Source organism: Arachis stenosperma, chromosome 5 (genome assembly GCF_014773155.1).
Source record: "Arachis stenosperma cultivar V10309 chromosome 5, arast.V10309.gnm1.PFL2, whole genome shotgun sequence".
Classification (NCBI taxonomy): domain Eukaryota; kingdom Viridiplantae; phylum Streptophyta; class Magnoliopsida; order Fabales; family Fabaceae; genus Arachis; species Arachis stenosperma.
In genome coordinates, this window is record NC_080381.1 from 37,641,376 (window position 1) to 37,658,461 (window position 17,086).

General features: G+C 30.1%; 1 protein-coding gene across 1 annotated transcript; it reads right to left on the reverse strand.

Annotated features, from left to right (window-relative positions):
* Positions 1-5,526: 5,526 nt before the first annotated feature.
* LOC130980710 (uncharacterized) lies at positions 5,527-6,054 on the reverse strand. The gene has a single exon (XM_057904362.1). The coding sequence runs from the start codon at positions 6,052-6,054 to the stop codon at positions 5,527-5,529; it is 528 nt and encodes a 175-aa protein (XP_057760345.1).
* Positions 6,055-17,086: the final 11,032 nt, after the last annotated feature.

Here is a 17,086-nt window from a genome sequence, read left to right on the forward strand (position 1 = left end):
ATTACCTCAAAAGAGACAAGATCCTGGGAAGTTTTCAATACCTTGTACCATAGGCACCATGACCTTTAAGAAGGCTCTATGTGACTTAGGGTCAAGTATAAACCTCATGCCTCTCTCTGTAATGGAGAAGCTAAGGATCTTTGAGGTACAAGCTGCAAGAATCTCACTAGAGATGGCAGACAATTCAAGAAAACAAGCTTATGGACTTGTAAAGGATGTTCTGGTAAAGATTGAAGACCATTACATCCCTGCTGATTTCATAGTCCTAGAGACTGGGAAGTGCATGGATGAATCCATCATCCTTGGCAGACCCTTCCTAGCCACAGCAAAGGCTGTGATTGATGTGGACAGAGGAGAATTGATCATTCAAGTGAATGAAGAATCCTTTGTGTTTAAGGCTCAAGGATATCCCTCTGTCACCATGGAGAGGAAGCATGAAGAGCTTCTCTCAAAACAGAGTCAAACAGAGCCCCCACAGTCAAACTCTAAGTTTGGTGTTGGGAGGCCACAACCAAACTCTAAGTTTGGTGTTGAACCCCCACATTCAAACTCTAAGTTTGGTGTTGGGAGGTTCCAACATTGCTCTGAGTATCTGTGAGGCTCCATGAGAGCCCACTGTCAAGCTACTGACATTAAAGAAGCGCTTGTTGGGAGGTAACCCAATGTTATATTTATCTATTTTCATTTGTTATTTTATGTTTTCTGTAGGTTGACAATCATGAGAAGTCACAAAATCAATTGAAAAAGGAAAAACAAAATAAAAAACAGAAAGAAAAACAGCACACCCTGGAGGAAGACCTTGCTGGCATTTAAACGCCAGTAAGGGTAGCAAATGGGCGTTTAACGCCCAGTCTGGCACCATTCTGGGCGTTTAACGCCAGAAAGGGGCACCAGACTGGCGTTAAACGCCAGGAAAGGGCAAGAAGTTGGCGTTAAACGCCAGAAATGGGCACCAGCCTGGCGTTTAACGCCAGAATTGGCATGAAGAGCATTTTTGCTCGCCACATGGTGCAGGGATGAATTTTCCTTGACACCTCAGGATCTGTGGACCCCACAAGATCCCCACCTACCCCACCACCCTCTCTCTTCTTCTTCACCCATTCACCAATCACCTCAACCACTCTTCCCCAAAAACCCCTCACCTATCAAATCCCATCTTTCTCTTCACCACTCACATCCATCCTTCATAAAACCCCACCTACCTCACAATTTAAATTCAAACAACTTTCCCTCCCAAACCCACCCATTCATAACCGAAACCTACCCCTCTCTCCACCCCTATATAAATCGATCTTCACTCCTTCATTTTCACACAACCTAAACACTACTTCTCCCCCTTTGGCCAAACCACAAAGCCATCTCCATCTCCTCTATTTCTTCTTCTTCTACTCTCTTCTTTCTTCTTTTGCTCGAGGACGAGCAAACCTTTTAAGTTTGGTGTGGTAAAAGCATTGCTTTTTGTTTTTCCATAACCATTTATGGCATCCAAGGCCGGAGAAACCTCTAGAAAGAGGAAAGGGAAAGCAAAAGCTTCCACCTCTGAGTCATGGGAGATGGAGAGATTCATCTCAAGGGCGCTCAATGGAAGAGAGATTCAAGAGGGAAGCTGGTTCAATTGAGAAGGCATGACCTCAAGCCCGTAGCTAGGGGATGGTTGGAGTTTATCCAATGCTCAATCATTCCCACTAGCAACCGGTCCGAAGTTACTATAGACTGGGCCATCATGATTCATAGCATCATGATTGGAGAGGAAGTAGAAGTTCATGAGGTTATAGCCCAAGAACTTTATAAGGTGGCGGACAAGTCCTCTACCTTGGTAAGGTTAGCCTTTCCTCATCTCATTTGTCACCTCTGTTATTCAGTTGGAATTGACATAGAGGGAGACATCCCCATTGATGAGGACAAGCCCATCACTAAGAAAAGGATGGAGAAAACAAGAGATCCCACTCATCATGAAATCCCTAGGGATGCACTTTCCTCCACAAAACTATTGGGAGCAAATCAACACCTCCCTAGGAGAATTGAGTTCCAACATGGGACAACTAAGGGTGGAGCACCAAGAACATTCCATCCTCCTCCATGAAATTAGAGAAGATCAAAGAATCATGAGAGAGGAGCAACAAAGGCAAGGAAGAGACATTGAGGAGCTCAAGCACTCCATAAGATCTTCAAGAGGAAGAACAAGCCGCCATCACTAAGGTGGACCCGTTCTTTAATCTCCTTGTTCCTTATTTTCCCGTTTTTCGAAAATTATGCTTATGTTTACTTATGTTTGTGTCTCATGATCATTAGTGTCTTAGTGTCTATGCCTTAAAGTTATGAATGTCCTATGAATCCATCACCTTTCTTGAATGAAAAATGTTCTTAATTGAAAAAGAGAAGAATTGCATGAATTTTGAATTTTATAACAGATTAATTATTTTGATGTGGTGGCAATACTTTTGTTTTCTGAATGTATGCTTAAACAGTGCATATGTCTTTTGAATTTGTTGTTCATGAATGGTTGGCTCTTGAAAGAATGATGAAAAAGGAGACATGTTACTGAGGATCTGAAAAATCATAAAAATGATTCTTGAAGCAAGAAAAAGCAGTGAATACTCAAAAAAAAAAGAGAAAAACAAAAAAAAAGAAGAAAAAAAATAAAATAAAATAAAATTGTGATCCAAGGCAAAAAGAGTGTGCTTAAGAACCCTGGACACCTCTAATTAGGGACTCTAGCAAAGCTGAGTCACAATCTGAAAAGGTTCACCCAATTATGTGTCTGTGGCATGTATGTATCCGGTGGTAATACTGGAAGACAGAGTGCTTTGGGCCACGGCCAAGACTCATAAAGTAACTGTGTTCAAGAATCATCATACTTAACTAGGAGAATCAAAAATACTATCTGGATTCTGAGTTCCTATAGAAGCCAATCATTCTGAATTTCAAAGGATAGAGTGAGATGCCAAAACTGTTCAGAGGCAAAAAGCTAAAAGCCCCGCTCATCTAATTAATACTGATCTTCATAGATGTTTTTGGAATTCATTGCATATTCTCTTCTTTTTATCTTATTTGATTTTCAGTTGCTTGGGGACAAGCAACAATTTAAGTTTGGTGTTGTGATGAGCGGATAATTTATATGCTTTTTGGCATTGTTTTTAGTATGTTTTTAGTATGTTTTAGTTAGTTTTTATTATATTTTTATTAGTTTTTAGTTAAAATTCACTTTTCTGGACTTTACTATGAGTTTGTGTATTTTTCTGTGATTTCAGGTATTTTCTGGCTAAAATTGAGGGACCTGAGACAAAAATCTGATTCAGAGGCTGAAAAGGACTGCAGATGCTGTTGGATTCTGACCTCCCTGCACTCGAAGTGGATTTTCTGGAGCTACAGAAGGCCAATTGGCGCGCTCTCAACTGCGTTGGAAAGTAGACATCCTGGGCTTTTCAGCAATGTATAACAGTCTATACTTTGCCCGAGATTTGATGGCCCAAACCGGCGTTCCAAATCAGCTCAAGAATACCCGGCGTTAAACGCCGGAACTGGCACAAGAATGGGAGTTAAACGCCCAAACTAGCACAAAAGCTGGCGTTTAACTCCAAGAAAAGTCTCTACACATGAAAGCTTCAATTCTCAGCCCAAGCACACACCAAGTGGGCCCGGAAGTGGATTTTTATGTCATTTACTCATTTCTGTAAACCCTAGGCTACTAGTTCTCTACAAATGGGACCTTTTACTATTGTATTTTCATCTTGGTAGCTATCTTTGAGTAGTCTTATGCTATCTTAGATCATTGGGAGGCTGCCCTCACGGCCATGCCTAGACCTTGTTCTTATGTATTTTCAACGGTGGAGTTTCTACACACCATAGATTAAGGTGTGGAGCTCTGCTGTACCTCGAGTATTAATGCAATTACTATTGTTCTTCTATTCAATTCAGCTTGTTCTTGTTCTAAGATATCACTTGTTCCTCAACTTGATGAATGTGATGATCCGTGACACTCATCATCATTCTCTCCTATGAACGTGTGCCTGACAACCACCTCCGTTCTACCTTAGATTGAGTGGATATCTCTTGGATCCCTTAATCGGAATCTTCGTGGTATAAGCTAGAATTGATGGCGGCATTCAAGAGAATCCGGAAGGTCTAAACCTTGTCTGTGGTATTCTGAGTAGGATTCAATGATTGAATGACGGTGACGAGCTTCAAACTCCTGAAGGCCGGGCGTTAGTGACAGACGCAAAAGAATCACTGGATTCTATTCCAACCTGATTGAGAACCGACAGATGATTAGCCGTGCCGTGACAGGGTGCGTTGAACATTTTCACTGAGAGGACGGGACTGTAGCCACTGACAACAGTGATGCCCAACATACAGCTTGCCATGGAAAGGAGTAAGAAGGATTGGATGAAGACAGTAGGAAAGCAGAGAGAGGGAAGGGACAAAGCATCTCCATACGCTTATCTGAAATTCTCACCAATGAATTACATAAGTATCTCTATCTTTATCTTATGTTTTAGTTATCAATCATCCATAACCATTTGAATCTGCCTGACTGAGATTTACAAGATGACCATAGCTTGCTTCATACCAACAATCTCCGTGGGATCGACCCTTACTCGCGTAAGGTTTATTACTTGGACGACCCAGTGCACTTGCTGGTTAGTTGTGCGAAGTTGTGATAAAGAGTTGAGATTGCAATTGAGCGTACCATGTTGATGGTGCCATTGATGATCACAATTTCGTGCACCAGTCCCTGAAACGAACACAGTTGTTAGTTGAATGACTAGTTGTTTGGTGAAACTTACAATAAGGTTTCCCTTTCAAATCTTTCACTGAAAATAAAGTTCTGCCCTCAGGAAAAATTAACTGTTTATCTTTAAGCAACACATCAAAAATCTGATCAGATTTTGAAATATCAAAACTGTATATTTTTCCAGTTTTCAATTTTGAATCATTCAACTTTTCATTACCATGGAGTTTTTAAAGCAAAGAACAAACATAAGGAGGACCCTTCTTAAGTTCGGCCAAATCAACCTCTGCTTCTAAATCGGATTCCTCTTCTGAGGATTCCATGGCCACATAAGCAACTTTTTTCTTTCGAGTAAAGGGTCTACTCTTTAACCTTTTTTCATTCTCATATTTCTCTTTTCCCTTCTTCAAAAGTTCAACTTGACAAACCCTTTCAGCCAAATGGGCTAAATCAGGAATATGCACATTAAGCAGTTTTTGACGCATATAAAATCCTAACCCCATAATTGCTATTTTCACCACTTCACTCTTACTTCTAACATTTTTAAAACGTATCATATAGTCGCCGATGGTTTCACCATCTTCTCATCTCAAAGCTACTAGATCAATAATTGCTACGTTCAATTTTCCTCGATAAAATTGGGCATGAAAAGCAGTTTCTAACTGAGTCCAAGTTGTTATCGAATTTGGTCTAAGATTCGAAAACCAAGTAAATGCATTCTTCATTAACGAAGAAGGAAAAAATTTCATTTTTAAATTCTCATCATTGGCTAGATTCCCAATCTCGACCAAATATCAAGCAACATGTTCAGTAGTTAATTCTCCAACTTCTCCCGCAAATTTTGTAATTATTTTTGGATTTTTCACACCTCGTGGCACTTCGGCTATTTGAATAACTTGAGGAAAAGTAGATACAAAATGGGGTCTATTCATGAACCCAACATTCAAACCGACTCTATTGAGCACATCTTCCACAATTCTTGAAACTTGATAACGTTCACTACCCTGATTAGCGCATAATTGGGCCAGGACGTCATCCGCATTTTGACCTCGGGGAATTAACTGAGGATTATCTCTGTTTCTTAAGACATTGTTTTTATTTTGAAATATATTTTCGAAACCTTCATTATTCCCCCTTGGCATCATGCCTTTCTCCTTCATCATAATCAACGATTCGAGTAATTCGTTCGATTTCCTTGCAAGACATTCGAATTTTGATTCGTGATCAGCCATCATAGGATTCAAAATTGTGGTCATTTGCTGAGTCAATAAGTTGACCAAATCATGATGACTTTTCTCTACCTGTTGTCGAAATACTGCCATCGAATTAGAGGCATTCGACGTAGAACCCACAATATAATCACGAGAGTAATCAGAGTGTTGTTATGGGTTTTGAGAATTATTTATTCCAATCATACTTTCAACACGAATAGGAGGAACAAAACCACCCACTAGTGGAGTATAACCAAGAGGAAGGCCATAAGGAGGCCAACTAGTAGTTACTGGAGGCTATATTGGTGGTAAATTACCACGTGGATGAATATTGTGTCCATTCTTTCCAGTCTGAACACTAGTAACTATTATGCTTTCACTTACAATCATGCCTTCTGAACACGAAGTAACGTCCGAAGGATGTACAATTACTGGTATACCGTCATTGGTGGACGAACCACCATTCACATTCGACATTTCATATGCTATGTGAATAATTCTTCCACTTTTTAATCGCATACACTAAATGACACCAAAATCATTTGACACACTTCAGTTTCAAACTGTCCCACCAGGCGTACCAATTTGTTTTGTCAATTTTTAGCAAATCAATAGTGGTTCGATTTTAATGGTTTGGGAGCGAAACCTACTCCTCTTTTGCAAGTACCAGTTTTTCTATAAGTGCATCAAAGGTTCTCGAATTAGACGAGCATTTAGAAAATTAAAAAGTTCAAAAGGTATAAAATAAGATTTTGAAAGATAAACTGGCTGAAATCAAAAATAAAAAGGTTTGCAATGAATTTAAATAAAGCGATAAAAATGCCTTCGATTGAATCAAAGGACTTTTGACATGAAGATTAAAGATACTGGAACATAAATTGAGCAAAGAAATTAAACATTACTTGAAAGGTAAACTCAACAAGAAAAGTAAAGTTTGCTGAAATTGTAAATTGAAAACATAAAGACATGGAAGGAACCCTACAAAAATCGAACTCGAATGCAGACTCAAGAATTCGCTAGGATATGAGTGTGTTTGAGTATATTTCTAAAGAAAAGTTCCAACCTTGATTTCCTAATACTTTTTAATATTTATAACCCATTTCCATAACCGATCATTAATGACATAATCCTCCCTTGTGTGCAAAATTTTGGGTAACCATTCCCACTCTTTTGCCCAAAAGCGTTACTAACAAATCCTTAACTTAAAGAAGGCCTTCGATCTTCTTCATTTCGAGTAACTGCTCGATTCTTTATTCGAATAATTGCTCGATTTATCGTTTCCATCGAATCCATGCCAAACAATTTTCACTTAATGCTTGTACGTGTATCTCTTTGATCTCTGCTTTCATTTCAAAACTTTATCAACGTTTCGAATTGACTTAACTTTTAAAAGTAATTATTTTGACTAATACTACTAAAAAATTATTTTTTTAAAATTTAAACTACTCATCCTTCTTAATAAAATTAGTCATCTTTTAAAGTATTAAAAGATGTTATTTGAACATACTTTTTCTTAAATGTTTATGTAGTTTATTTATTGAAAAAATTATTTATTGTAAAATACTAGCACTTACTCCCTGTAACTATTATTTTTTAGCGCAAAAAATGCATATGGTTGTAAACTAAAATTAAATCACCTCAGAAAAGCATAATTGGTAGATGAGCATATTCAGGAATTCGTTTATGTTCTGTTTAGTATATAATTATTCTGTGTCGTCATCTGCTAAATGCTAAGCATTCATCATATCTTTTAACTCCCAAATGCTAATCTTCTTTCTCTTCATTGCTTCTTTGAAAAGTAAAAGAAAACAATTATATGTGGCCTGCAAAATATTGACTCTATTTTCACTCCCTTTTTTTTTAAATGTTTATATACGTTGTTGTGGAGTTAATTACTTGTATACGAGGGTGGACCTTCATCACAGTTCATATATGAGGGTGGACCCATTTCATATTATAAAGCCATATAAAAAAAATATCGATAATGTCTCATGTTTATATTAAATATTTTTTTGTTTTGATATTTTAATTATTTTGACCCACCACGATAAACAAAAGGTGTTTATCAATGTTTTATTTCTAAAATAAAAGTTCATACGCGTATAATAATATTATTACAATATTGTGTGGAATACTTGTTTAGTGTACATAAAAAGATTTTGTATAATGTTATGGAACCAAAACTATATCAGTTAATTTCAACTAATATTATAATAAATTATTAAATAAATTTATGATGAAACTCATTAAAAATGATTTTTTTTATTGAGGTTAAAATTCGAATATTATTTTTAATTGAGTTTTGGATATTTTTGTTTTAAAAATTTTGGATATTTTTATTTGTTGTATTAAATACTGGTTATAATATTAATTGTATAATATTGGCTCCTAAAGTTTTCTCTTATTTTTATTACGGAGATCTGAGAAGTATAAAGTACTACTAATAAATTTAGTTTTGATATATTATAAAAATAATAATTTAATTTACACCTAATATAAATTCTTAAATTTCAAAAATATTTAATTTACGTACTTATTAATTAATTATTTTATAAGTCTCAGATACAATAATAACATATAATTTGTTAATTGAGGACAACGTAAAGTTATTTTATACTAAAATAAAATAAATTCATGTGAATCCATAATTTACCTATTGAGACAAATGGTAAATGAATTTGATCAATTATTGAAGAATAATTATGTGATAATTAAGTAAAAATAATAAAAAAAATCTATCGTTAAGGCTAATCAGTAATAACAGCTTATTTAATATATATATATAATATTATTTTAGTCTTTAAATTAGAATAAGTCTTAATTTTATTCATAATATTTAAAATATTTGATTTTTGTCCCAAATAATTCATTTCATCTAATTTTAATTTTTTAGTCAAAATAAATTTTTTCAAAATATACTTTGGTTTTTCATTATCGTTTTCTTTTGTATACTAGCTACAATTGTAATTGTGGTGATTATGGTGATAATAGTTATAGTGGTTTGTTAGCGAAAGTGGTAGATGAAGAAAAAAAAATATAATGATAATAAAAAAAAATTTCAAGGAGAATAAATTTAATTTTGAGCCGAAGATAAAAAATACAATGAAAATAAAATATTTGAAATTATAAAGATAAAATTAAAGCTTAGCTTATCGAAAACTAAATAAAACATGTTTTATTAATGATAAAAATCTTTTGATTCTGTTAGGAAATTAATTGATGTAAAGCCAATTCTATTTAATTGGTTGAAAAATAGATATATTACATTAAAAAATTTTACTATTTTATTTTTTTAAATTTTAAAATAAAAAATAAAAGAAAATTAATTTAATTAACTTATTCTAAAGTTGACGTTTTAGTGTTTATTTGGATGTCATTAACTCTAGCTCTGACTCAACGTTGGGATTCCTCCTTTTCAACAAGTTCTTTCAGAATCTGTTGATATGAGATTCAACCGATAGCGGATTAATAAAGTGCAGTCGATGTGACACAATACAACGACAAGCGAATCTGCTCTAATCTCACGGGTAGGTACTTAACAGGAGAGAGGGATCCGCGCTAGCCTATTTCGCGTTGGGAAACTCTACCGAAGTGTATGTGTTAAGGATATAGTCATTTCACCGATACGGATAACCGACTTGAGGAGGAAGACCCCTTTCATTTTTGAAGTACCTAGGGGTACTAATACTAAACAAAGGCAAGTTGGGAAGGATGTTTTTCCATTACCAAAGAGCCACGAAGCTTCTTATTTTCTTGCCCAGCGTTAGGAGGGTCTTTCTCCATTCCTTTCGTGAAACCTGATCTAATCTAAATTTCGTCGTAAATCGTAAATAAGGAGACCTTCGCTAAGCATGTCAACGTCCGTACGGGAGCGGATTGCCGATACTGACCCTGCGGGGCTTTTCCTGCGGGGCTTTTCCTGCGGGGCTATTACACCCCTCCCATATGAACCGGAATTGGACGCCTATATCTCCGCTGTTCGTGGTGGTTCCGGGTTGCTTAGGACTAGGGCTAAAGGCATATCTTAAGGCAGCGAGCCCTTAGCGACTGCAATTCGTCTTAGCTTAGTCTTCTCTTCTGAGACGATTGGGCTAATAAATAAAGATATTTTTTTAATAAAAATATTTTTTTAATTTTTAGTTTGTTTCGTAAACTTATAATAATAAAAATAAAATACTAAAAAAATAAAAAAAAATATTTTTTTAGAAGGTATAATTTATATTTTTTAAAATTTTTTTAAAAAAAAATTATTTTTACACAATAAATAAATAAATAATATTTTTATATTATTATATTTAAATATAATTATTAATAGATAAAAATTTTTTTATATAATATATCTAAACATAAAATTATAAGATCCTTTTAAAATAAGATGATTGGAACAAAAATATTTTCTTAAAAATTCGAATCCAAAGATTTTTTCTTTGATACATTTTATATATTGAACGTTTGTCAAGGTTTAATTTGATTGGAAAGCTCAACAATAACAATTACATTAATTAATTAATTTTAACCATTATAAGTTAATAACTTATGAGAATTTGACATCAGTGTTTTCTTTTCAATATATAATTAATAACTTTTTCTGGCCTTTTCGTGTAGCTATTATTATTTCCATCTTTTCATTCTTTAGGTTTTGACTATTAAACTGTTTTCATCTTTAAAATTGCTACATTAATTTCCGGGTCCTTATCAACTCGAGTAATCATGAGAGAACCATTCAATATATATAATAATTTTTTAATTCAATAGTTCAAAAAACTAATTTATGAGGGATTCAAATTTTATTTAAAAATTTGTTGTATTCTGCATATAAAAAACGAAAATTGAATTTTTAATATTTATTTAAACAAAAAATAAATTATTTATTCAATCAATTTAAATTAATTAAAATTTATATATATTGTAGGATAAATATTATCAAGCAAATAATATGATGAATCACTCAATCATTAATACTGAATTATATAAGTTAAGATATTTAATATGACTTATAAGGAGTGAATAGTTAAATTAGTTTTTAAACTATTATTTATTAAATTAATTTTTAAAAATTTTTTTAATTAAATTTATCTTTTAAAAATTTTAAATTAGTTATTTTAGTTTTTTGTCATTTTTGTTGTTAATAATGTTAAAATTTGTTAATATAATTTATTAAATAATACCATAATATATATCTAATAGTCTTAATTTATGATAAGTTTATAAAATTAGATAAAATTAATCTTATATTAGAGATTTTAATATTTCAAATTTATTATGCTAATAGTCAATTAAAATTTGGTGTTTGTTATGGTGTCTAAAAAGTATTGCCTAATTACTAAAATAGGTAAAATAATTAATTTTAAATTTAAAAGTATAAAAGTTAAAAAACTTTAAATATTTTAAAGTTACTATAAAAAATAATTTAGATAAAAGTTAGACACCAAACAAAAAGCACCATAGAATTGTCTTAAAATTTTTAGTCTTCTATATATATTATAGTATCATTTAATGAGCCACATTAATAAATTTTAGTATCGTTAACAAAAAAAAGAAAAAAACTAACGTGATTAATTTAAAATTTTTTAAAAATAAATTTAATTAAAAAAATTTAAAAATAATTTTAAAAAATAAGTGATCTCTTAACAACAAATTTGATTATTTATCCGACTTATGAATGGTTAGGTGAGATTTTATGGACATTTTAAGGAGAGGATATTTAAAAAAAAAATTATTTTATTTTTCAGTTGGCCCCATTATAATTGGCATAATTAAACATGAGGGATGAGAGTGACATATGGCACACAAGCTTCGTCAAATTTTAGGTTTGAAAATCATTAATCTCCCGTGTTCAGTGTGCAGTGTGCACAGCACAACCAAACCACAATCTCTTTCTCTCTCTTGCAGCTGTACCAACACCACAGATCCGACGACAACTATCTGCCATAACTACAGGGGTTTTTTTCTTTTCCTAATGTACTTTTCAAATTCTTACATATTATCAACAACCAGATAACACTACAATAGTACGTTTAGCTTATATTTTTATTTTTTATTTTTTAGATTTTATTAAAAAATACTGAAAATAATAAAATCATTTTGTGTATTATCTTTTATTTTATTTTTTCATACAAGTTTAAAAAAGATAATATTAAAAATAAAAAGAAAAATACAAACTAAATTCATTTTAATTTTTTTCGTAATTTGAGATTGTTTAGATATAGAAAAATTTAGAAAAATATGTTATTATTAGTAAAAAAAATTGCGAGAAAAATTCCTGTCGTTAATCTATCACTATTTATGCTTATAAAAAAAATTGGCAATAGGTTAGCGACTTAGCGGCAATAATTACAAACAATCACAAATAATGAAATAAATATATATACTCATATCTACTCTGGCTTATAGTCTTATATTAACTATAGAAATGGGAAGCTGAATTCATATTTTATGAGAGATGAAATCTTTCTTTGTCAATTGTATCAATTATTTTTACATAATTAAATTGTTTGTTAGAACAAGTCGCATACTTTTATATAAATATTCTCATATAAATCTACTTCGTCATTTGTAGAGTGTTAGTTGACTCAATCAATAAATTGAAAATAAAAAGGAGTGGACACCAATTAGTTCTAGAATTAAATGAAAAATTTAAGGGTGGATTGTTTTTCGAAAATATTTTTTATTTTTTTTATTTTTTGAAAATAATTTTTATTTTTAATTTTTTATATATAAAAAAACGTGATTGATTTGTAAAAAGTAGATTTATTTTTAAATATTAAAAATAATAAAAATATATTTGGTTGATCTATTTTTAAAATGTATTTTTTAATGTTTTAGAATATAAAATTATTTTTATTAAATGTAAGATTTTAGTTATTTAATTTTTTATGATGTTAATAATTTATTTTTATACAATATCAAATATTAAATAAATTATTATCTTTAAATAATGAATTACATTTATATAGATTTATTATTAAAAAATAAGACTATAAAAAACTAGTAATTAATCTATTATTCACTATCATTTCTTTAATTCAATCAGAATGTAATATGTATTAAATAAAAAAATTTAACAAATATACTTATTTAATTTTAAATTTTAGAACTAAATTGATCATATTTTTATTGATTTTTTTTATTACTTCTAGCACTGTTTGCTGTACTTGTCTATTTTAGTTAAACTTGAAAGACTTCATTTTATTTTTATATTTATATTAGAAAATATGTTATTTTTTATTAAAATTAATTAATAAAATTTTATTTAAAAAATTGATCATATTAAAATTTTATCTTCACATTTTCAAAAAAAATATTTATATAAGCTGATTAAAAAATGAAAAATCTCACAATAATATTTGGTGGCAAAAAAGGGAGGAGTTGGCATGTTAGAAAATTAATGGTTAAAAAGTAAGGAGGAAAAAAAATAGTGCATCAGATTGATGGTAAAAGAGAAAGGAGAAAAAAAATGAGCGCATGAAATTCAGACCAGAAGAGAGAGGAGATAAAATAATTAACACAAAAAAAAGTTTAAGAGAAATTGGAGATACTCGAATGTTAAATCCAAAATTGAAAATCCCGTATTTTGATGTGAAAATGTTTTCGAAAATAATAACGGAAAATTCTGAAAACAAGAAAAAAGTGTTTTCAACTTTGTTCTATTTTTAAAAATATTTTCACTAAAAATAAAAATAAATAACACTCAAACCAACCAGCAACTTGGATAACCGTGACTTTCTTTAATATTTGTATCAATACGATTAGCTATCTTTTAATTTTATCCTTAAAACATTTTTTTATTAAATTAATTTAAAAAAAATTAAAATAAATACATTTAAATAGATTTAATATTTTTTTAATTTAAAATACAAATTTAAAAAATAATGTAAGTAACATTAAAATTCAACAATTAAATTTTAAATATTTTAAACTCTAATACATTCCAAAACACATCTTAAATATCTCAAAACACAGGTTTTATCATTCCGTGCTCACATTTACGCCGTGCTCCTCCCTTGAGTCGTGCTCCTTTCGTCACACCGTACTCTTTTTTCATCCCGGCTTCTCCTATTTTTGTGGCGTTCCGATTTTTTGTCGGAATTTAGATGTATAACGCGTTCTTTGTCTTTTCCGTAATTTCTAGTAAAATATTCTATCTTTTTAATATATGTTTTTATTTGTATTTGAGGAAGACAGCTTCATTCTTTTAAGAATAACTTTGAAGCTATCATAACTAAATAAACATAATAACAGCTATCTTCATATCCATCTTTTTATAATTTTAATAATTTTAGATGTATTTACAAAATATTTAGTTTATTATTTGTTATTCTAGATGTGTTTACTTAATTTTACTAAAAAAATTTATATTATATATATTTTTGGGTGTGTTTTAAAAATATTTATTTATTCTTTATTATTTTGAATGTGTTTTTAATATAATTAAAAATTATACCATAAATTCCAAATGAAATCCCTTTCTTGAAAAATACAATTAAAAAATTATAAATGACGCTTTTTGCTTCTTATAGTAAAAGATTTTATCTTTTTAAATTTATATTTTTATTTATATTTGAGGAAAGCTATTATAGCTAAATAAATATAGTAGCTGTTATATTTATACTTAATAGTATCTATTTTTTTATGATTTTTGATAATTTTATATGTGTTTACAAAATATTTAATTTATTATTTATTATTTTAAATGTGTTTACTTAATTTTAAAAAAAATTATATTATATATATTTTTAGATGTATTTTAAAAATACTTTATTAATTATTTATTTTTTAGATGCATCTTGAATATAGTTTAAAAATTATACCGTAAATTAAATCACTTCTTTAAAGGACACCGCTAAAAACTATAAATAAGTATTTATTTTTAAAATAAACATCATTGAAAAATGAATGTGGCAGTGTCAGTGTTAGAATTAATTGTCTATTTTCTCCGTTTTTTATTTTATTTTATTGTCTTTCCCTTTCAAATTTTGTTGACTATTAGAATTAGTGTCATTAAACTTAACAATACTTTATTGGTTTGGAATTTTTTTTCTAAACAAACGTGTTTTTAATTTTTTAAGATAAAATAACTAATAGGAGTTTAATAGTATAAAAAATTTAAAAATAAAAAAATTAAGAAAAGTTAAACTAAATCTCAATGGATATAGTTTTTAAAAAATTAAAAAATTAATAATTAAAAAATATTATAATTAAATAATTATATTTAAAATTATTTAAAGGATGATATTTTAAAGAATGAATAACATTTTTCTATTTGTATGCAATTATTAACCTCTCTTTTGCAACACTTTTTATTTGTGATGAGTGATGACTGATGACAGTATCTTTACCCTTTTGTTTCCTTCTACCTAATAAAATGTTTAGAAAATCCAGTATTTAACTGAATTTTATTTTGAAGTACATCAATTAATCAACAGATAATGAATTGTTTGTTTTTTACTCAATTACAGTAATAAATGCTTTACAATAAATATATTGTGATTTTTAAAGATCATATTTGGCTTCATTTCTGCATATTATCATTATTATTATTATTCACAATCACATCATTAAAGGTTGAATTTAATTTTTCAAACTTCACTATTATTCTACCCCTAACGACTTATATATCACAAAACAGTTTTATTAAACAGCAGTAGAAATAAGATTTTCTTTTACAATAATAATAAAATAATTTAGTCAAACATTTTGATGGCATGTCATAGATAAATAAATATTTGTATACTAATAGTATATAAATCTTTTTTTTTTTCATAATATCTCTCTATTCAATGGCCTAAAAATTAATTCGCACTATTTAACAGTTTGTTGTTGGTCAATAAATTGTTACATATATATAAAAGAAATTTGAATAAATCTCTAATAATTATTTAAATAGACTAATAAGCTAACTACTAAATTAATCTAAATTGACTGATAATATATAAATAAACTAATCAAATACAAAATTTTAAAAATTATGTTTAATATGAAAATAAAGATATATTTTGGTTGAATATTAATATTTGAAACGTATTACAGTATTGTGAATATATAAAAAAGTCAATACTATTGCTGCAGCTTAACACATATCCAACATATACCCTGTTTGTCATATGTCAGAAATTAATTTAGTTATGGAGGGGTTATTGGTGCTGGATGGTGTTATGGAGAGGAGGAGAGCTTTACATGCGTATGGTGTCAGTTCACAAACAAATCGGACTCAGGGACTTGCCATAAGCAAATCAGACTGAGGGACTTGTCAGAAGCAAATCAGACCGAGGGACTTGTAGTAACCATGCAGACCAAGTTTTCCTTAACAAACAAAACGGACCATGCAATTACCTTCAAGGATTATAAAAATAAACTATCCGCATGTACAAGTCGCAGGGTCCGATTTTCTTGTCTCCTCTCTATGCAAAACGGACCCTCCGATTTGCTCAGAAAAAGCTGAAAGAGAAAATCGTTGGGTCCGATTTCTCATCAACAACTTTGACTAAAAAAACTGTCCCACATATTGGTCTAGCTCCTCCTCATCCCATAACCCAGGATAACACACCCACCACTTCCATAACCAAATTGATTAGCCATCATCTGTAATTACACTAAATAATTTTATTTTCAGTAAAAATACTAATATTTTTTTTTTACATAAAAAAATTAGTCACAAAATTTAACATTATATAAGTTTAAAAGCAATTCAGTGTAAAAAAAAAAAAAAAGTAGTAGGCCTTTTGATTGACGGAGATCTAAACGTGCTGCAATATCTGAGTCTAACAGTGCACGATGCATCATTAAAATCGAAGGGGGTGTGGGGAGGGGACCCCATATCATAATTTTGACAAAAATGGTACTGTTATGAATGTATAAAATGTACTTAAAAAACGCAAACCCTATAAACACTAGCATATACTCAACCCTGGCTTTACGTGAGTGTGTGAAACCACGTCACATAAATGCCAAAACCTACAGAAACCACCAACACACAAATAATTGCATCTTATCATTCAAAAATTTTCTCCATAATATTAATTATTTAAATTAACAAATTCTTAATTTATATATTTTTGTGAGAAAAATCAAGTATATTTATAAAAAGAGAATATAACGTATTTATAACACACACATAGATAAATGAAAAGATTTAATGTGATCT